Raw genomic sequence first — 20,995 nt, forward strand, 5'->3', positions numbered from 1 at the left:
ATCCACTAGCCTGTCCTACGGTACAACACCTGTGGAAGGATCAAATACGAAGTCATTGAAACCATGCCACATGAGAAATGCCCTGAAATTGCATAACTGGGTAGACTTCAAAAGTCTTCAAATGAGCCGAGTGAAGTACTCTTATAGAGACTTCGAGTGAGCTATATCTTCGGCACCCATCAGTTTGACTTATAGACCTCGACAAGACCATGATAACCAATAATCCCAATGCTTTATGCCACTACATTGAGGCGACGATGAACGCAACTTGTCAATTTTCGCTAATTGCTCATTCTCCAAGTGTCCTTCATCGCTGATCTGTGATAGCTGGGGTATCCATTGGATGCCTCGATTGTGTCTTTCAAAGAACGCAACTCAAAAGCACTCCATACCATAAAACCATCCTGCTTTACCTCAAGTTTCCAGAACACTTCTCAGCAAACCCCTCAGAAACCTCCTCAAGAGCATCCCCAGCAAAACTAGCCCCCTCTACCAATACCACCCTCTTCACCCACCCTCGCCATGCACCTCTACACTTGTCAAATGCTCTCGTATATTACACTGTTCCACGACAAATCGTGTCCATCGGGCCCTCTCCAAGCTTCCTGCTTCCTCGAGTCGCCGTCTTCTTTTCAAAGGCACCTTTAGTCTTGCTCCTAAGAGTACCTCTTCGTCGCCGTGCTCCTTTTCGTCGCCTTGCTCCTTTTCAAGAAGCCTTCAGCTTCTTTCAAATTCGCTTCGGCTCTTAAGAAGCGCCGGCGACGTCGCCTTCGGCTCCGCCGCCTAGGGCTCCTCACTGGCATACCCCCCGGCCTCCACCTTCTCCGTAAAAGCCTCCTCAACATGCCCACACAACTCGCTCAAGTTGTCCATGCCCTGGTGCAACGCCTCCAACGCCGTGATGTTGCCGTACGTCTGGATTCTCACGTTCAACTTGTTCTCCAGCGGATGCGGAATCGAGTAGCCGCAAAACTCCACCTCGGGGTTCTTCATGATGATGTACCTCAAGGCGTTGCCCAAGGTGTGGTCCTCGTCGACAATCTGGAACGACAGCGCGGTGCCGTCTTCCGCCAGTCCGGGCAACAACCGGATCTTGTCGATGTCGTACTCCTGCTCGCTCTCCACGTCCATGGCGGTGTCGTTTTCCATGATGTAGGTGGTTTTGGATGTGGTTGGTGAGATGAGATTTCGCGAAGATGTGATGAGGTGCGGTACCCATAGAGAGGTGTTGAGAGGTGGCGGATTAAGATGAAGGGGTTTTTGAAATGAAGAGGTTGGTGAGGAGGGAGGGGGTTGTTTTTCGTTTTGATTTTGCTTTGACTTTGAAATTGAGGTTTGGATCGGTATTGGTTAGTGTGGGTGTATGAGGATGTGCAGAATATATAGTGAAGGAGGTAGCTTTCCATAGATTGATATCGTTTTTCGATTAATGAAGTTCTGATCTTTGATTTCTCCAATTGAAGAGCATTTAAATGAAGAAATGTTGTTTCTGTACGGCCAGTTTATGGAAATATCTGGACTACCGCTTTACAAATGGCTGCGAAAGTGCTCTATAGATGTACCTCATCGAGCCACTGTGAGTCTTTAGAAGACGAAGTTTTTGTATTTTTGTTATTTTTTTTTTTTCGTTTCTATTGAATTGCAATTATTTTTGCATTCCCTTGCTTTACAAATTTCAAAAATCTTATGCTTCCATCATTTAGGGGAGTCTTATTGGTGCATCTCATTGATCCAAAATTACGCATGGAAGGCTGCGAAAAGCTTTCACGCCATGAGATGCTTTACTTTTGAGAACGAAAAAAGCGCCAATTACCCTGGTGTTTGAAATTTGGCATCAAATTGCTTTTTGCTGGAATCCAGTTTGAAGTTCCAATTAAATAATGGAAAAAAAATAAGGGAAACATGACGAAAAAACACATCCTCTGCTGGTGCCTGCGGATCTGGAAATTGACTACCAGCTCATCGAGACATTATTCTGCATTGAACCCCCTCATATTAAACCAAAAAACTCCTCTATACAATAGTCTTACACTCTCTCCTCAATTCATCGAGAATCATATATAAAATCCCAAAAATCCTCCCAGAAATTATCCCTCTTCGGTGTCTTCATGTGGCCATGTAGTTGTCCTGCATATACCTCCCCATCCATCCCCCTTCATTTCCAAACCCGCAAAGCCTCAATTCCCAAAGTAATAAGCAAACTATTATCTCCCACCTCCAATAAGCAAATCCAACACCCACCCAAGTTTAGAAATGCCCGGGGACCTTAATAATGATGCCCATCGCTGGCATGCTTTATCACCTGCATATAGCCGCACCAAAAATTTCTCTTTCTCATCGCCCGCGTATATAAACCCCCCAGTATTCCCAGTCTCATTTTTTAGAACTAACTTTTCAAATGTCCTACAACGGCGGTTACAGCAACTACAACTCCGGTTACAACAACTACAATAACAGGGACGACTACGGATCCCGTGGCGGTGGCTACGGCGGAGGCCGTGGTGGTGGCTACGGTGGTCGTGGTGGTAGATTCAACAGAGCCCCTATGGAAAGAGAGGAGCTCACCACTCCTGAGTGGGATCTCGATTCTTTGCCAAAGTTCGAGAAGAACTTCTACACCGAGCACCCAGAGGTGGCTGCCCGTTCCGACGCCGACGTTCAGGCCTTCAGAAAGGAGAACGACATGACCATTGAGGGTCCCGACATCCCCAAGCCTATCACCTCCTTCGACGAGGCTGGCTTCCCAGACTACGTGCTCAGCGAGGTCAAGCAGCAGGGTTTCCCCAAGCCCACTGCCATTCAGTGCCAGGGTTGGCCTATGGCTTTGTCCGGTAGAGACATGGTGGGTATCGCCGCCACCGGTTCCGGTAAGACCTTGTCTTACTGTTTGCCAGCTATCGTGCACATCAACGCCCAGCCTCTTTTGAAGCACGGTGACGGTCCTGTTGTGTTGATCTTGGCCCCCACCAGAGAATTGGCTGTTCAGATTCAGCAGGAGTGCTCCAAGTTTGGTGCCTCTTCCAGAATCAGAAACACCTGTATCTACGGTGGTGCCCCCAAGGGTCAGCAGATCAGAGACTTGGCCCGTGGTGTTGAGATCTGTATCGCCACTCCAGGTCGTTTGATTGACATGTTGGAGACCAAGAAGACTAACCTCAGAAGAGTCACCTACTTGGTTTTGGATGAGGCCGACAGAATGTTGGATATGGGTTTCGAACCTCAGATCAGAAAGATTGTTGACCAGATCAGACCAGACCGTCAAACCTTGATGTGGTCTGCTACCTGGCCAAAGGAGGTCAAGAACTTGACCAGAGATTACTTGATTGACCCAATTCAGGTCACCATTGGTTCCTTGGAATTGGCTGCCTCCCACACCATCACTCAGCTTGTGGAGGTTATCACTGAGTTTGAGAAGAGAGACCGTTTGGTCAAGCACTTGGAGACCGCCACCACCGACAAGGAGGCCAAGTGTCTTATCTTTTCTTCTACAAAGAGAGCTTGTGACGACATCACGTCGTTTTTGAGAGAGGACGGCTGGCCTGCTTTGGCCATTCACGGTGACAAGGACCAGCACGAGAGAGACTGGGTGTTGCGTGAATTCAGAAGCGGCAAGTCGCCTATCATGGTTGCCACCGATGTGGCTGCCAGAGGTATTGGTATGTATTTTGGGTTTTTTTGTTACTAACGGACTAGGGTGGGGTTGCCCGGGCACTGCAGGACGGTGCTTGGGCGTCAGCATAAGCTGGGCGTCAGGAACGCCTGGCAGAGAAATTTGACTAGCTTCAACGTGAGCGTTGCGAAGCATTGAATTTTTTTTTGGCTTTTTTTTTTTTTTTATCCTTGGTGGGGCCAGCGAGCCAAACGCAAGGTTTGAAATGGACTGTTACCGTTGTGTACACGGTATTAAGGTGACAGACAGCATCCTTTCGAAAGCCACATTGTTGACTACGAAAGCGAGGAGACTAGAAGACAACTACCTGATTATGAGAAAGCAAACAGAAAGAACGAGATCGATGGGCCTTCAACAAGCAAGACACGGCGGCAGCCGCTGGGGTGATTCCCGGCGTGGCTGTCCAGAGGAAATCTTGCCTGCCGACTCTTTAAGTATACATGCTTTCCACGTAATCAATAGACAATCGAACTCCTTTCTTCTTCGTAGACCATCCTGCCGACCAACTGCGCAAAACTTTTTTACTAACAGTCAGACGTCAAGGGTATCACCTACGTGATCAACTACGACATGCCCGGCAACATCGAGGACTACGTCCACCGTATCGGCAGAACCGGCCGTGCCGGTACCTCCGGTACCGCTGTGTCCTTCTTCACCGACGGCAACTCCAAGCTCGGTGGTGATCTCTGCAAAATCATGAGAGAAGCCGACCAGACCATTCCACCGGAGTTGCAGAGATTCGACCGTCGCTCGTACGGATCTCACATTAGATACGGACGTGGAGGTGGCCGTGGAGGCCGTGGTCGTGGCCGTGGAGGATACGGTGGTCGTGGTGGTGGGGGATTCCGTCAGAGACAGACGGGCTCCAACACGCAGCCTTTGGCCAACCGTCGTTTCTAGGTTATTTATAGATCCGAGGAGAGCGCTGCTCTTACGAGGAATGCTTGGGTGCCAAGCGAAGCAGCCGAGTGCTGATATGTAATTTATAAGCTTATGGAAGGTGGTGTAGGTGTACTAGTGGTTGAGTGGGTTGTTGAGGATGTTGATTTAGGAATGATTGAGGAATGACTGATTATGACTGTCCATGACTTTCAATGCCTTTGGAATGATTTTGGATGACTTCTAAAATTTCACTAATTGAGTGGGTTGGTTGATGATGCTGATATATGACTGTTTGAGGAATGACTGATTAGAAATGATCTATGACTTTCAATGCCTTATGTGAATGTTTTTGGATGACTTCTAAGAATTCAATAATTCATTTTTTGCTTTTTCCCTGGGCTGAGGCCACTTTGTCGCCGCATGAAATCAACAAATGAAAGGTTCCCTTCGATCGCCGCATCCTCTGACAAGCTAGTGCATCCACGAAGCAGATCCTCGCCGCAAGGCACCACTCGTATTTGTGGCCTCACAAATCTCGCCACGAAAAGAAAATGTTATTTTTGATATTTGCAATTTGGCTTTTATGCCTTTTGATGACTAGGTCACTGGAAACGCAGGAGGAGTGACGAAAGCGTATCTACTGAAATTAGCTTAATTACGCTTCCACGATTGTGTGGGAAATTGTGGAAAACAGCAACTTGCCAAAGCCCGAACCACAAAGCCACGAAAACCGTAAACTGGTCCATTCACAGCCGAAACCCACCGCAAGCATCGTGGGTGTCACAGAATCGGAAAAACCGTTTTTTAGCTATAAACTTTGCCGAGCCATCCTCGGCCAGCAAGCCGTTGGCTTGCTCTTCTACTATTTTCACAAACCCTTAAAATCAAACCTCTTTATGACCTTCTGTTTTAAAATAAAATAAAATAAATAAAAAAAGCCTGCCGTGCGGCATCGGACATGCTCGGAGTTGGAGCCGCTCGGGGTTTTTCCGGATTCACCCGCCAAACACGCAACGGTCCACATTGCCAGATCGTGGCAAACGGCTGCATAAGCGAACGTGCCTCGGAGCATGATCGACCGTTTTTCTTCGTGCTTGCGGTGTTCCCCGCTGCATGGGAATAATATCTCAAATCAGCCAATGCGGTGGGAAGTGCTTCCTCGGTCTGAATTTGACGATATCGCTGGGGGTTCCTGGTTTCCGGTTTGTGGAAGTTTTTAGAAATTAGCGTGATCCTACAAGTCGTAAGTCGTAAGTCGCTAAGTCGTTAAGTCGTTAATTCGTTTTTCAAACTGCTCTCGTAATGTGTATTAATTGTGTCGTTATTCATCCATATACCTCAATCTCTGTAATTCACTCATTATTCCTCAATCGTGTAATCTCTGTCCCATTAACCTCTTATCTTTGCCCTACACTCGCCTCCGTGTACCGTGTATTCATAAATTATCCCATTGCTCATTAACCATTACCCTAGCGTCCCTCGAGGCGCTTTCTCATCGCCTCGTTCTCCTTCTGGAGGTACACGATGTAGTCGAACGCCTTCTCCAAAATCACCAGCTTGTTCACCTTCAAGTCCATCCGCTGCTTGTTGTTGTCGCTAGCAAACCACGGAATCACCGTCTGAAGGCTGTTGATCTTCGAGTTGATGTTCACTCTGTATTTCTTCTCCACCTTGTTGTGGGCTTCTTTCTGGGACTCCGTGAGTCTCTTGCGGGGACACCGCCTTTTCAGTCTTTGTGGCTGCTCAGACTGTGGCTGTTGTTCCGGACTGGATTCGGTTTCTTTGAGCACGTCCTTGGTATCGAAAATCGACTCCAACGCCTTGGGCGTCAAGTTGTTCTTCTGCTGCATCATCTGGAGCTTCGACAGCACGGTGTTCATGAAGTCCAGGCCGTCGGACTCCACATATGGGTCCCAGTCTTCTTCTTTGATGGGAGGAGTGGAAACGGTGGATGCTCTGGAGGAGCCGGAAAAAACGCTGTTGTCCTCTAATAGGCTGGGGAAGTCGGTGGTGGAGAAATTGGACTCAACCACGGGCACGCCCATGTTGAACAGGTAGGAATTGGTCGAAGTCATGGGTGCCAGTGTGGATAACAAGTTGTTGATCCACTGGTCCTCTGCCGCGGCTGAGGGCGAGAGCGACTGGTCGATGTAGTAAGCCATGCTTGTATTATTAAAATGTGTTTTGTAAGTTTTGCTTTGTGGGTTGGAATTGAGGGAAAGGCTGGGCCATTTTATAGTGAGGATGTGCCAAACCCCGAGGACGGCCCTTGCAGTTAGTCCGGTGTAGAGGCGCTGGCCGGAAAAACTCGTGCATGTGGAACGATTTGCCTCACACGGGTTCTATTGTCGCCTCGCAGCTTCCGTGCTTCTCGCATGTCTAGCTCACGCCAGTTTTATGCGCGGACTGCACAGAGGTACACGATGCCCAATTGTTCTGCCACAGGCTCGTCTACCATTCACACCAATTTCAGGACTTCCCGAGTCTCTTCTCCTATCCTGGAACAGCAACCACTGGACCCTGGGGCATTAAGAGTGAAATTAGCCCCGCCCGCATGAAGCCAAAAATGGCTCTAATCGCCGCCCTGCGTCCCGCACGGCGTCATCCCGGAAAAGGCCTCACAGTGCAACGTTGTGGAACCAGAAATGTGACAGCTGGGCGAAGATCCATCTGTCTTAGATCTGGCAGATACGCTACCCGAGGCATTAAGATCTTGAGAGATTTAACACATTTCAGCGCGGAACTGACCAGGGGAGGGCCAATTTCACGTATTGTTACTGAACATAGTATTAAGGTTGCTGGCGTCCGCACGGAGTTCCAGGTGGGTTGTTTTAGTTGACGGCTTGGCTTTAGCTTTTTGCAGCCATTTCAGGCTGGACCCAGGGTTTGCAGGGTGTTTCTGGTTCGGCCTTCCCTTTCTGTGGCGTGGCTTCCGTAAATGTAGTAGACCCACACTATGGGGCCATGAACGCGGTTAGCATTTTTAGGACTAGCGCAACGTGGGGCTTAGGCAAGGAAGCCTGGGCCTGTGGAGACCCTGCCTCTGGGGCTGACCAGTTCGTATTCTCTATTAATTTTCTGTTCAAGGCGTGGCCTGCAGAAATAGCTAGGCGAAGGAGATGCTTGAGATTGAGAGAGAAAGTGAGATTGGTTTCGGCTGTGTGCAGGAATTTATGCACGCGCAGATCGAGATCGTCGCATCTCACCAGCCTGGAGCCTCCATAGTGCATAATTGTGCAACATAGCGGTAATTTTATTGCAACCTGAAGTTCCTCGGCTCAAGTCCAACAATGACCAGCGCCCCGCCTAAGAGTGGCTTTGACGTGCTGCGTTAAAGATCCATGGCGCCATTATTGAAGACCTGAAATTGCAAAAAAAACGCTGGGTCGTTTCCAGAAGCTCTTCCAGTGCTAAATTTGGACGCTCCCCAGATTTAGAAGATCTCAATTTCTTGGAGGACCCAACGGGCCCGTATGCGGGTGTGGCGCCGTGCTGCTCGTTTCCACCAAAACATCGCCCCTTTTTGCTTAAGCGCATTGCCTCGAGATGAGACCTCTTCGAATGAATCTCGAACTCAATTGAATTTCACTCGGCATCGTGAAAATCACAATTTAAGCTTTTGAGCCCTACCCTGGTTGTGGCTGCGAGCAAAAACTCGCATTCAATGAGGCAATAAACCAGGGAGGTCGGACGAGTTTCCGTGGAACCAAAGCTCGGGTGAAATTGGCAACTTTTTGGGAAACCTTGCACCAGGATGGGCCCCAAGTATGTAGGACGGATATTATTTGGGGGTCCACGCAAATCAAGATTCTGTGTCTTGGGGTACAGCAGAGCCATCTTGCTTGCTTGAAGATCGGCCATTTCACTTGGCTCTTGTTCTATTATTTGTGATATTATTGGGGTTTCTGACCTCAAGGGTTGGTCAATCCGACGGAACAATGGGGACGGAAATCTGCCTGCTGGATGTGGATTGCTTGAATCCGGGGCGGTGATTTCTTTTTGGGTCTACATGTCTAGGCGTGGCACTTATAGAATTGAGAGATGGCTCTGTAGCACGTTTGAGAGATTTTTGTGTAGCACGTTGAAGGGACTTTTTGAAGCAATTGAAGCGATTTCTGTACCAGTTGAAGCTTTATTGGGTATTCTTTCCCAAAACTACTCAATTTCCTCTACACTTCTACGATCTGACTGCAAATCCTGTCCTCTCAATTGCCCTCTGTGTTTCATTCCTTCAATCTCCACCAATTTCACCTTACCCTCTTTAACAATCCAAGGGATACCCAAGTGGTTCGATTTTGGCTTTGGGTCATCCTTTTGATAGACCCCTAACGGAGTATCTCGGTTCGGCTTTGACCCCACAGTCGGTTGGGTCCGTTCATTGGTCCGTCTTATATGTGGGGGGTTGCTGCAATTCCTGTACTATCCTGGTTGTGCATGCCTTTGGACTTCGGTTGCAAAAGACAAATGAATGTGAAGAAAGTGATCCGATATTGCTGGAGCTGGAATTGGGCTGGACTTTATTTGGGTAAGTATTGCCCGTGTTCTCAGGGTTGTTGTGTTTCGCAATTTGATTGAAGTGTTGTTGAGTATGTTAGAGCAGATTTCAGAGAAGTGATGTTGGTTTATCGTGAATGGAGGTAAAAGAGCTCTATCGTGCTAGACATGGCTTTACGGGCAGTTAAGTGACCGGAAAGGATATCCCAATGGCCAAGGTTCTGAGAAGGTGAACATACTGAGAAAAAGCCTGTCAACGAGGTGATTTATATGGACATAAACAAGAAGATGTCCACCCATCGATACATATAATTGGACCCTGTGAATACGTTCAAAAGCTCAGTACATACATTTCTGGATCTAGGGAGTCCGCAACCTATGCGTCCTGTCATCCGTACCATGCGATCCATTCAATTGACAAAGCCAGGAAAACACTTCGCCTTTATCGACACCAAAAGCTCACCCTCCAGACATGTTCCGGCTTTTTCCGTCCGGTTTCAAGAACTCGTATAACTCACATTACATTGTGGAGAAGAACATTCTCCGTTCTCGCCTATGCAGCGTCACCAATGTCGCATACCAGGCCGTTTACCGAATATTCCATACCTGAGGTTTTTCCAAAGCACCATACTATCAATTGACAAAAAAGTCGTCAATATCACTCAATTCTCTCCATTTGGTTGATCACCATCTTCACTATATACCGCCATCAACAGATCCAGGGCAACGCACAACGTGCTGTGTCGCTGAAATTTGCACCCAAAATGTCGTGCTGCATAGCAACCAAAGAGTGGCTTCTCCATCGTCAATTCCCATATAAAAGGGGAATTTTTCGCCGTTTCCACCCTTATGCTTCTTCTACAGCTCCTTCTATGGGTGGCGGTGGTTTCCGCAAACTTCGTTACCCCTCCTAGCGAAGACCCATTCTACAATGCTCCAGCGAACATATCCAACTACAAAAACGGCGATATCATCGGGTGGAGACCGGCTCCAACGAGAATCCGGTCCCTCTATTTCCCCGTAAACGTCAAGAACGCATGGCAGGTCCAGGTGCGTTCGGAAAACTCCCTCGGTGAACCGCAACAAATCATCACCACGATTTTTGAACCGTACAACGGCGATCCACTGAAACTCTTATCGTACCAAACGGCCCAGGATTCGGCGTCCAACGACTGTGCACCTTCCTACTCCGTCTTGTACAAGGCCTCCATGAGCACCTTCATGATTCAAGCTGAGATGTTGCTTATACAGACCATGTTGGCCAAAGGATGGTTCGTAGTTATGCCAGATTACGAAGGTGTTCAAGGTGCGTTCACGGCAGGAATTCAGTCTGGTCAGGCCACCTTGGACTCTCTTCGTGCCGCCTTGCACTCTAACGAAATATCAGGAATCAGCCCGGAGGCCAAGGCTGCGTTTTATGGTTATTCTGGAGGAACAATTGCTTCTGGATGGGCTGCCTATCTTCAGCCCAAATACGCTCCGGAGCTCAAAAAGAACCTCATTGGCTGTGCTGTGGGCGGCTGGGTCACCAACATCACTTTGACTGCTCAGTCTACAGAAGGGTCCAAGTCTGTGGGGCTCGTCCCCAATGCCATCAACGGCTTGATCAACGAGTACCCCAGTCTCGCGGGGCTTCTTGAGGAAGAGCTCTTTCCGGAAAAAGTGGAAGATTTCCGTCTGTCGAGAGACCTCTGTGTCAGAGCAGCCACGCTGAAATACCGCTACTCCAACTTTTTCAGCGGTGACCACAAGTGGGCTAAGAACGGCTGGGGGTTCTGGAGAAACCCTCGTCTTTTGGAGGTCATCAACAAAAACACCGTGGCGGTTTCCCCCGACGGACCGATTCCAGAAATTCCCTTGTTTGTTTTCCACGGTGCTGCAGACCAGGTGGTGCCTTTTGCTGGAGCAAAGAGAGGTTATGAAAACTTTTGCAAGTGGGGAGTCAAAAGCCTTGAGTTTGCCGTTTCCACTACGACAGGCCATTACACCGAGGCTCTTCAGGGCACCGGGGCCGGTTTGGCATGGCTTGAAAGGATTTTCAACGGTGAAAAGCCCGTGGAGGGCTGTCAGGTTACACATCGTTCTACGAATCTTCTTTATCCTGGCGCTGATGCTCAGTATAGGCAGATTACGAACACACTTTTTAGTTCGTTTTTTGGGGGAAGAATTGGAGAAAGTACAAGGGAGAGCAATAAGTCTTCGGTGGTTAGTCAGACGTTGCTGCGTTTCTTTGTGTGGGCATTTACTGCTTTTACTACTCCTTCACCTGAGCAGGTTTTCGACACCACTCCGGATATTGCTGTGGAGCTGGAGGTTGAGGACGCAGTTGAGGAGATTGAGGTTTCTGTTGACGCTGATTCTGTTGAAGCTTTGGAGGTTTCTGCAGAGTCTGGTTTCCCAGGTGATGTTGAGGTTTCTGATTTTGCTTCTCAGGAGGAGGTAGCTTCCGATGTTTCCACGGCTTCTGATATATCTGTTGAGACCGAGAGTACTACAGAGCGGGTAATTGACGAATTGTGATTTTTTAAAAATCAATGCATTAGTCTCTTTAATATTTGCCCTGTGCTGTGTCGCCCTAAGGAGATATACCGATTTTAAGACATTACTTTGAAACAAGGTCACGGATTGATAAGAAAGAAGTTCCGGTACGATTACGAAGCTCCATGGAGAAATCTCCGTAAATGCATGTTTGACAACGTGGACTGGTTCAAGGCGAGGAGATCTAGCCGTAAGCTGCATGATATGCGTACCTCCCGTTCAGCAAGATAAGCACTAGAAAGTAAGATAAACACTAGAAAGTCCGTTGAATCCGTAAGACATAAACTCTTCATGGATATCTATTTTCTCAAATCTCTTCCAATCCACAAGTACCGCCCTTCATGGTTTGACATCATTCGTAGGACATCTTTTCTCCACAACGATACGCCATGACATCAGGTCCAGCACAGTGTGGTCCAGCGCTTAAACCTCACACCACAAAATGCACGGTTTGAACGTTTTGCGCTTCGGTACGGCTACCTGCTTACGTCATCTATTGCATCTATTGCGTTCTAAAGCCACCCCCACAGAGGTTTTTGAGTGAACTTCGAAGAAAAAAATGCCTAATAACGGTAATGAGTCCACGAGCCGATCACTGCGCTTACGAGCCGATCACTACGCTTATGTCGAAAACTAACTCAAAAGCTCAACCTCAATACTGTAGTGCAAATGGGCAAACCACACCAAAACTCCACCACTCCAAACCCCCAATTACCTCTCTTCACCCTACCTCCCCTCATTCACGTTTGTTGCAATCTGCACTGACTGACTCGGACCTGAAACACTCCGTCGAGCCGGCTCCTCCACCTCGGGGATTCACGGTACCTACATCCAAAAACCGCTAACCTGTCAGATAAGCCATTCCACGAAACGCGATAAACGTCCAATGCACCCCACTTTTATCTCCTAATACCGGGATAAACTCCAACGGCAGGCGCTTCTCCACTTGGACGGTGGAGTTCAAGTTGAAAAAAAAAAAAAGTGAACAATGGACTAAAATACGGTCGATATTGTGGACAGTAGGTGTACAATACGGTCTACAATGGAGTACCGACACTGGATCTTTGTCCATGCAGCGTCACCATGTCGCGACGCAAGATCGTCCACAAGGCATAGTCGTACAAGCGTTGTTTTAACACATTTTGGAGTTTTTTCATAAGCTCAGGCAGTACAATACTTCAATGGCTTTCACACATTTTGATAACTTCCCTTCTCCATTACCATAAAATGTATCCATTACCATAATATGTATTCCATAGATTGTATAGAGACCGCCCGTCGCATGCACCACTGCAGCAGCGGGGACAATGTACGCTCGCTGACAGAGGCACGACATTTTGGTTGCAAAACAAACACCGTGCAATTTCAACCACCCACGAAAACTATATAAACGGCCCGTTTTTCGTAAAATCTCCCTCCACCATGTTTCTCTTGTCCCTCCTTTTATGGGTAGCCGCGGTCTCGGCCATCCTCGTCAAACCCACCCCTGCTAGCGAAGATACCTTCTACCATCCTCCTGCCAATATCTCTGACTACAAAAACGGCGATATCATCGGATGGAGACCAGCTCCGGCCAAAATCAGATCCATTTACTTCCCTGTCAACGTCAAGAATGCCTGGCAGCTCCAGGTGCGTTCGGAAAACTCGCACGGTGAACCGCAACAGATTGTCACCACTATCTTGGAACCCTATGACGCCGACCCATCGAAGCTCTTGTCGTACCAGGCTGCCCAGGATTCCGCCTCCATCGACTGCTCGCCTTCGTACTCTAAGTTGTTCAACGCTCCCATGAATACCATCGTGCTCCAGGCAGAAATGGTGCTCATGCAAACTGCCCTAGCGAAAGGCTGGTTTTTGGTTGTTCCTGATTACGAAGGAAACCAGGGCGCCTTTACCGCTGGAATCCAGTCCGGTCAGGCAACTCTCGATTCACTTCGTGCTGCCTTGAATTCCGAGGATCTCTCTGGAATCAGCCCGGAAGCCAAGGCTGCTATGTGGGGATATTCTGGTGGTACTATTGCCTCAGGATGGGCTGCTTCTCTCCAGCCCAAGTACGCTCCAGAGCTTAAAGAAAACCTTATTGGCTGTGCTGTCGGCGGCTGGGTCACCAACATCACTTTGACTGCAGAGGCTACAGATGGTACGCTTTTTGCTGGTCTTATTCCAAATGCCCTCAATGGCTTGCTTTCTGAGTACCCCAGTCTCGACGGATTCCTTGAAGAGGAAATCAGAGCGACCAAGATCCTGGCCTTCTTGAAAGCAAAGGACTACTGTATCTCGGAATCCACCCAGAAGTACCTCTTCACCAAGTTCTTCAGCGGTATCGGCAAGTGGGCCAAAAGAGGATGGGACATTTTTGACAATCCCCAGTTGCTGGAGGTGATCACCAACAACACAGCGGCGCTTTCGCCCGACGGACCCATTCCTGAAATCCCCATGTTTGTTTTCCACGGCAAGGCTGATGAGGTGGTTCCGTTCTCAGGTGCCCAAAGAGGCTACGACAACTACTGCAAATGGGGCATCAACAGTTTCGAGTTTGCCATTTCGAAAACCACAGGCCACATTCTCGAGGTTCTCGAGGGCAGCGGTGCTGCTCTTGTTTGGCTTGAAAAAATGTTCAATGGTGAAAAACCGGTAGAGGGTTGTCAGGCTACCGAAAGAACCACCAACATTCTTTATCCTGGCGCCGATGTCCAGTATCACCAGATCGTGGCCACTCTTTTCAGTTCCTTCTTTGGGGGTAAGATTGGCGAGACGACCAGAGACATTGACGATTCGACTTTGGTGAGCTGGATGTTGCAGCAGATTTTCGGATGGGTGTTTACGTTCCTCGGACCTATTCCGTTCAAGAGGGATCTCAGTGCCAACAGCACGGTCACCGAGTTGAAGGGCTTGAACGATGTGCTTGCCTTGTGGAGAAGCCACGATATTGACGTTCTCGCCAAGACGGTTATTCCAGAGTAGGTGCTGATTGCAGAGCGCCTATTTCATTCCGTCCTCTTTATACCTACTCTTTCACTCTTTCCACTTTATACCCACTTCTTTCTTTCGTTTCAATACTACGCTCGCTTTCTGTGGTTGTAGATACTGGCAATTGGAGTTGCTTTTCTAGGATTGTGGAAACCGTTGGCTTTCTATAGATATGGGGGCATCTTTGAAAAAAACGATTTTTCCTCTACACCACTCTACACCTTGATTTCTAAAAGTCCTGAATCTGAAATTTTCAATGCCACTATCTTGATATACGCTTTCAAAGTCAGAGCACTTACCCCAGTGAAGATGTCATAATTCTACCTGAAAATTCAGTCTCAATATGTCTAAAGTTGAAACTTTCTTTTTTTTAAAAAAAAAATTCCATGCTTTCAAATCTTGATATGCGCTTTCAGAGTCAGAATACTCACCCCAGTGAAGAGCACAACACACTGTTTCATGTCATCAGCACTCCACAAATGCAATCCAGTATAGTAAACAGCGACGACTTCCACATTCGGCAACAAAACCTATCGACCAATAAAAAGTCCAATATAACTCGCCACTCCCCACCAACCACACCCTCAACCAATGAAACTCTCCACCTCCTCACCGATGAAATTCTTCATGAAACTCACCAATAAAATCCCCCAATTCAACCAATCAACGCCCTCCTCACATTCCACCACACGCGTCCTCCAGACCCATAAGCACATGCTGCCGTTGAAATAAGCTTTGGTTCCTGGAAGTAGCAATTTTGCATCCAACCGCTTCAGCCGCAACATACCGATAATGCGGTACCCCTCTGGACCGTTTTCAGCGGAATCGGCGTTTCGTCAGCCATACCGATACTAAAAAAATCACATTGTAGCTGCCCTTTCTCAGCCACCTCGTTACCTCCATCCTCACAATGCCTCACCTCCAAAACTTCCCTCCAGATTGCCTTAGCTCATACAATGCACCTGCGTAAATGTCTGTAGGTCCCGAGAAGTGGCACTTTGACACAAGGCTGTTTCGAAACAGGAACTTTCCGTTTGCAGCATTTTCGTGTATTTGCAGAAAGTCCGGAGGTCCCCACCGTATTATCTCCTATGCCCGGCGGTTAAGGTCTATGCAACCGAATGCGGCGTTTCCGTAAAAAGCCGTCAATCCAGGTACCTCGAGTGACACTGACCCTCGCACGATACCAAGCAAAATGCAAAAAATATGAAAACACTCAGGGACTTATTTGCTCGGCACGGGACTGGAATCTCCGGATTGTGTTTTTTAGATGGAACGATTGGCGATTCTCCTGTGTCTCATGCATAGAACACTTTGCCTGTTTAGGAAAAGCCCCGGCTCGCATAGGTAATATCTACAGATCATGACCGATTCAGCGGAGGGGCCTGTCGTCAACACCGAGAGACTTGAGATATATGATAAAGCCAAAAGAAAAAAAAGAAAAAGAAAAAGATGGTATACCATCTCTCCAAATCCACTACTGAATCCATGGATCCCTGCGTGAACCCTACGCAAATGGCTGCAAAATCAAGAAAAACCCACCCACAAACTACCAAACCCACCTGCACCGGACCTGACTCTACTCGTGTGCAGCCTCCACCTTCACGACCATCTCCTTTCCCCTTTTGGAAAGAAATTGCCTTTCTCCTCCGGAGGTGCCACCACGTCTCCGAACTACTTAAACTCACTGCTTTGTAGACTGCCCCAGTATGCTTCTTCTTTCGTTCGTTTTGTGGGCTGTAGCTGCAGCCCAGTTCATCGTGCCCACGCCGCCTACCAAAGACGACTTCTATGTGGCGCCCAAGAACCTCTCAGATTACAAGAACGGTGACATCATCGCCTCCAGACCAGCCCCGGCCATGATCCGGTCCATCTACTTTCCCGTGAACGTCAAGAATGCTTGGCAGCTTGCGGTGAAATCGGAAAACTCCCACGGTGACCCTACCCAGGTGGTGACGACGATATTGGAACCGTACAATGCCGACCCCAAGAAGCTTTTGTCGTACCAGCCTGCTCAGGACTCATCCTCCAACGACTGCAGCCCGTCGTACTCCATGTTGTTCAATGCTCCCATGGACACCATTGTCGTGCAAGCGGAGATGATGCTTATGCAAACGGCGTTGGCGAAAGGGTGGTTTTTGGTGGTTCCAGACTACGAGGGTATCCAGGGCGCTTTTACTGCGGGAAAGCAGTCTGGTCAGGCTACCTTGGACTCGCTCCGTGCTGCTCTTAATTCAGAGGATATTTCGGGAATCGACCCCAAGGCAAAAGCGGCTTTCTGGGGCTATTCTGGTGGTACTATCGCTTCTGGATGGGCTGCTGCGCTTCAGCCTGAGTATGCGCCTGAACTCAAACCCAATCTTATTGGATGTGCTGTCGGAGGTTGGGTGACTAATATTACGTTGAGGGCGGAGGCCACAGACGGCACGATTTTCGGTGGTCTCATCCCCAACGCTATCAACGGTTTGCTCAATGAGTACCCTACGCTTTCTCACCTTGTGGACACAGAAATCCGGGAATCCAAGCAGAAACGGTTTCTTGCCGCCAACGAAAAATGCCTTGCCACCTCGATTATCCAGTACATGTTTGTGAAGTTCTTTTCTGGCAAGAACCCCTGGGCCACTAGAGGCTGGGGTTTCTTCGATCTAGACATTGTGCAAGAGGTGGTGAGGAACAACTCGGCTGCTCTTAGTGAAGACGGCCCAATTCCTGAAATTCCCATGTTCGTTTTCCACGGCACCGAGGACCAGATTGTGCCTTTTTCGGGTGCTCAAAGAGGATATGAGAACTACTGCGACTGGGGTATCGACAGTTTAGAATTTGCCGTTTCCAACACCACAGGCCACATTTTAGAGGTGGTCGAGGGCAGCGGTGCTGCTCTTGTGTGGCTTGAAAAAATGTTCAACGGAGAAAAACCCGTGCAAGGGTGCAAGAGAACCGTCAGAACCACCAATATCGAATATCCTGGTGCCGATGTCCAGTACCGCCAGCTTGTCAGAACGCTTTTCAGCTCTTTTGCCGGCGGTGAAATCGGCGAAACCACTAGAAATATTACAGAGTCGTCGATGGTGAGCAAGATCATGACGCTGGCGTTCAGCTCGCTTATTGAGCGGATTGGTCCTGTGGCTTTCAAGAGAGAGAACGGTGCCGAGATGCCTGAGTTGCGTGGTCTCAATGATGTCATGCGTTTGTGGGAGCGTGAAGGCGTGGACGTTGCCGAGCTTGCCCAGAGGTAGAGTAATAGTAATTTATTATGGAGTTGGATGGAGGGAGCGTAGTTTTGAAGCTTACTTTCATGAACTGTGTATCTGCTATGGCGTATCGGAATTCTATGTTTGAAGGAGTTATTAGAAATTGGGCGTTAGTGGACTTTGAAAGATTTTGGCCTTTAGGCTTTGATTTTGCTGTATAGACATGGACTTTATGGTGTGGTCCATGGGGTAGTACAGTACCTAAATAGATACTGACCTCATTAGAGCTGATTAATTACGAATAAACTAACATTTCTCGTTTTTTGACTAATGGCTATTTATCTGTTTTATTTTTTTTTTTTTTTTTTGTATCGGATAAGTCCGTTCCTAGCGATGTCGTACGGCTCTGTGCGCTAAAAGTGTTGATAATCCAACACCCACCACTAAACCCGCAATGCTGGCCAGATCGCTCCGGCAGCTTGCAGGGGCAAAATTTTCCACCTTAGCCGCCTCAAATGATCACCTTTTTCCAAAACCACCAAATCTCGATTTTTGGTAACTTTTCCAAATTTTGCAATTCTTCAGCTCATCCGCATTCAACCTATAAACCAGAAAGACTCCACCAGCATTTGCCCAAAATCCCATAACAGAAAAACCAAAAACTCAAAACCATAATTCAAAAAGCCAAAATTTCCCCATCCCGATATTATCAATTACGCAAAACAGGCACCTTCTAGCAAAGCGAGAGGGGTCCTGCTGCAACAATGCCGCTCGGTTAGACCTCGTGCATTAGTCGAAACCGAAACGACACTCGGCAAAAATTCGTCTAATCCGGCCGTTGGTGCCACAAAAGCACAAATTCTCCGTGACAATAACAAAACATTTTCGTTCCTGGCGATCAGCCGCTCGGAACGTGGATCTGCTGAGAACAAAGACATCCACGTGGTTGCGGCAAGTTGAGCCGGCGGAAAAGCAAAATTCTCGTATTCCGCCGTTCAGGCCCAGTTTTGGTGGTTGTGATTGTCGTGGACTAATTTGGTGATGCTGGTCGTCTAGGGCAGCGGGGACTGAACCGACTGAACCTCCAAGAGGTGATATTGAGCAATGGGCCGAAATAGTTGCAGCCAGCTACCACGAAATTCACTGTTAGCTTACTGAAAAAGGCCAATTTTGAATGTCCTCAGCCTGAAAGCGCTATTCACGGAAGGCCAGCGGAAAAGGACGATCCGGAACAATTGGGATCCGGAGTCTGGCAATCTGGAAGATCCAGAACCAAGACAAGGAATAAACAACAAAGAACGCCGTCAAATCTCCCTTCTTCCATTGATCACCCTGCCCTTTCCAGCTTTGTGTCAGCTTCACCACGTGTAGGCATATCCCATAGTCCAGGCGAAGTCTGACAATATATAATGAAGGAAGGTCGGTTGGAGGCTCTGTAGAGCATGTTTGCTGGAATTTTTACAAGAGTTCTTGCTGCTGTTTTTCTCTGGGCGTTTGTCTCCGCTGCATGGGTATCACCACTACCTCCAACCCAGGACCCTTTCTACGAGGTTCCGGCAAATGTGTCGGGGTACGAAAACGGCGATATCATCAATTGGAGACCCACGCCGGCGCAGCTTCGATCGGTGTATTTTCCTTTGAATGTCGAGGGATCCTGGCAGCTTCTCGTCAGATCGGAGGACTCCGAAAGGAACCCCACGGCGTTTGTCACCACGGTGATCAAACCGTACAACGCCATTCCATCAAAATTACTTTCCTACGAGGCTTTTGAAGATTCCGCCTGTTTGGACTGCAGCCCCTCGTACTCTGTGCTTTACGGAGCTTCCATGAGGACCTTCAGTATCCAGGTGGAGGTGGCCATGATGAACATCGGATTATCAAAAAACTGGTATGTTGTTCTTCCCGACTACGAGGGACCCAAATCGGCATTTTCAGCAGGCGTTCAATCTGGAAAAGCCACCTTGGACGGGATCCGTGCAGCGTTGAAATCTTCAGAAATCACCGAAATCAGCAGGGACGCCAAAGTGGGTCTTTTTGGGTTTTCGGGAGGATCCATTGCCGTTGGATGGGCTGCTCAGCTTCAGCCTGAACATGCTCCAGAGCTAAAAGACCATATTATCGGTGCAGCCGCTGGCGGTTTTGTCACCAACATGACCCTGACTGCTATAGCCATGGACGGAACATCCTACTCTGGGTTAGCCGTAGCGGCGGTAAATGGCCTTGTTCAGGAGTATTCTGGACTTCTGGACGTTTTGGAAAAGGAAATCAACCCTACAAAGCTCGACACCTTCTACAAAGCCAGAAGCCTATGTCTCAGAGAGCTTTCTGGGGTCTACGACTTGACGGAGCTCTTCACAGGCACAGATCCGTGGATGACGAGGGGCCTCGGGTTCTTTGATGTGCCTGAAGTGAAGAAGGTGCTTGAACTGAATATTCTAGCTTTGAACGGAGTAGCTCCAGAAGTACCCGTCTTTATATTCCAAGGAGAACAAGACGACTTGGCTCCCTTTGAGCAGGTCCAAAGAGTCTACGACGACTGGTGCTCGTGGGGCGCTTCTTCTGTGGAATTTGCCGTTTCCAGGTCAACAGGCCACCTGCTTGAAGCTGTAACTGGCCTAGGTGCCGCTTTTGCATGGCTAGAAGACCGTTTTGACGGGTATCTTCCCGTGAAAGGCTGTCTGCGGACCGTCAGAGACAACAACATAGCGTATCCCGGAGCGTACCCGAACTACCAGCGTCTTTTGACCACTTTCTTCCGAGGCATCTTTGGAGAGAAGATCGGCGATGATCCTAGTGAAGAGACGATGCTAGCCAAGGTTCTTGCGTTTATTTTGGGCGAGTGGATTGGCGTTTTGCAGGGAGAGCAGAGAACGTTGGAGAGTCCCCGGGTAGGGTTGGCTGCAAATGCTTCTGAGCTGCGGGTGTTCAAGGGCTTGGGTGATGTGGTGGATCTCTGGAGGAAAGAGAAGATCGATCCGTGGCGGGTCCTCGAGGAGGCCCAGATCAAGCGGTAGCGTGGTTTTGAGTTTTTGGGGGAGATTTAAGTTTTGGTTTTTGGAGGAGGTAGGGTACCTATGTTGTAGTAGGAGTGGTGATGAGTTGATACCAACCTACGTAAACAGGTTCCGTAGGCCACTCGAATTTTTCAATTCGGCAAAAACCCCAATGTTGAGTTCTTAGGCAAAGATTTACATTTATTACATTTTGAGGTTTTGGAGAAGATAGGCTTTATGTGTTGTATCAGGAGTGA

General features: G+C 48.4%; 7 protein-coding genes across 7 annotated transcripts; 5 read left to right on the forward strand and 2 right to left on the reverse strand.

Annotated features, from left to right (window-relative positions):
* Positions 1-783: 783 nt before the first annotated feature.
* Positions 784-1,149, reverse strand: RPC19 (DNA-directed RNA polymerase core subunit; the record flags this gene model as incomplete). Its single annotated transcript, XM_024860547.1, has 1 exon — positions 784-1,149. One exon carries the CDS (start codon positions 1,147-1,149, stop codon positions 784-786), a length of 366 nt encoding a protein of 121 aa, XP_024711271.1.
* A 1,249-nt stretch (positions 1,150-2,398) lies between these two features.
* Positions 2,399-4,570, forward strand: DBP2 (DEAD-box ATP-dependent RNA helicase; the record flags this gene model as incomplete). Its single annotated transcript, XM_024860548.1, has 2 exons — positions 2,399-3,656; positions 4,206-4,570. The coding sequence occupies 2 exons, from the start codon at positions 2,399-2,401 to the stop codon at positions 4,568-4,570; spliced, it is 1,623 nt and encodes a 540-aa protein (XP_024711272.1).
* A 1,451-nt stretch (positions 4,571-6,021) lies between these two features.
* TYE7 (regulatory transcription factor TYE7) lies at positions 6,022-6,714 on the reverse strand (the record flags this gene model as incomplete). Its single annotated transcript, XM_024860549.1, has 1 exon — positions 6,022-6,714. One exon carries the CDS (start codon positions 6,712-6,714, stop codon positions 6,022-6,024), a length of 693 nt encoding a protein of 230 aa, XP_024711273.1.
* A 3,181-nt stretch (positions 6,715-9,895) lies between these two features.
* On the forward strand, positions 9,896-11,566 carry C7M61_005243 (uncharacterized protein; the record flags this gene model as incomplete). Its single annotated transcript, XM_024860550.1, has 1 exon — positions 9,896-11,566. One exon carries the CDS (start codon positions 9,896-9,898, stop codon positions 11,564-11,566), a length of 1,671 nt encoding a protein of 556 aa, XP_024711274.1.
* Positions 11,567-13,006: 1,440 nt separating this feature from the next.
* Positions 13,007-14,548, forward strand: C7M61_005244 (uncharacterized protein; the record flags this gene model as incomplete). The annotated part of the gene is made up of 1 exon (XM_024860551.1): positions 13,007-14,548. One exon carries the CDS (start codon positions 13,007-13,009, stop codon positions 14,546-14,548), a length of 1,542 nt encoding a protein of 513 aa, XP_024711275.1.
* Positions 14,549-16,263: 1,715 nt separating this feature from the next.
* Positions 16,264-17,790, forward strand: C7M61_005245 (uncharacterized protein; the record flags this gene model as incomplete). Its single annotated transcript, XM_024860552.1, has 1 exon — positions 16,264-17,790. One exon carries the CDS (start codon positions 16,264-16,266, stop codon positions 17,788-17,790), a length of 1,527 nt encoding a protein of 508 aa, XP_024711276.1.
* A 1,397-nt stretch (positions 17,791-19,187) lies between these two features.
* C7M61_005246 (uncharacterized protein) lies at positions 19,188-20,759 on the forward strand (the record flags this gene model as incomplete). The annotated part of the gene is made up of 1 exon (XM_024860553.1): positions 19,188-20,759. One exon carries the CDS (start codon positions 19,188-19,190, stop codon positions 20,757-20,759), a length of 1,572 nt encoding a protein of 523 aa, XP_024711277.1.
* Positions 20,760-20,995: the final 236 nt, after the last annotated feature.

The sequence above is a fragment of the Candidozyma pseudohaemuli genome (assembly GCF_003013735.1).
Source record: "Candidozyma pseudohaemuli strain B12108 chromosome Unknown scaffold00024, whole genome shotgun sequence".
In the NCBI taxonomy this organism is placed as follows: Eukaryota; Fungi; Ascomycota; class Pichiomycetes; order Serinales; family Metschnikowiaceae; genus Candidozyma; species Candidozyma pseudohaemuli.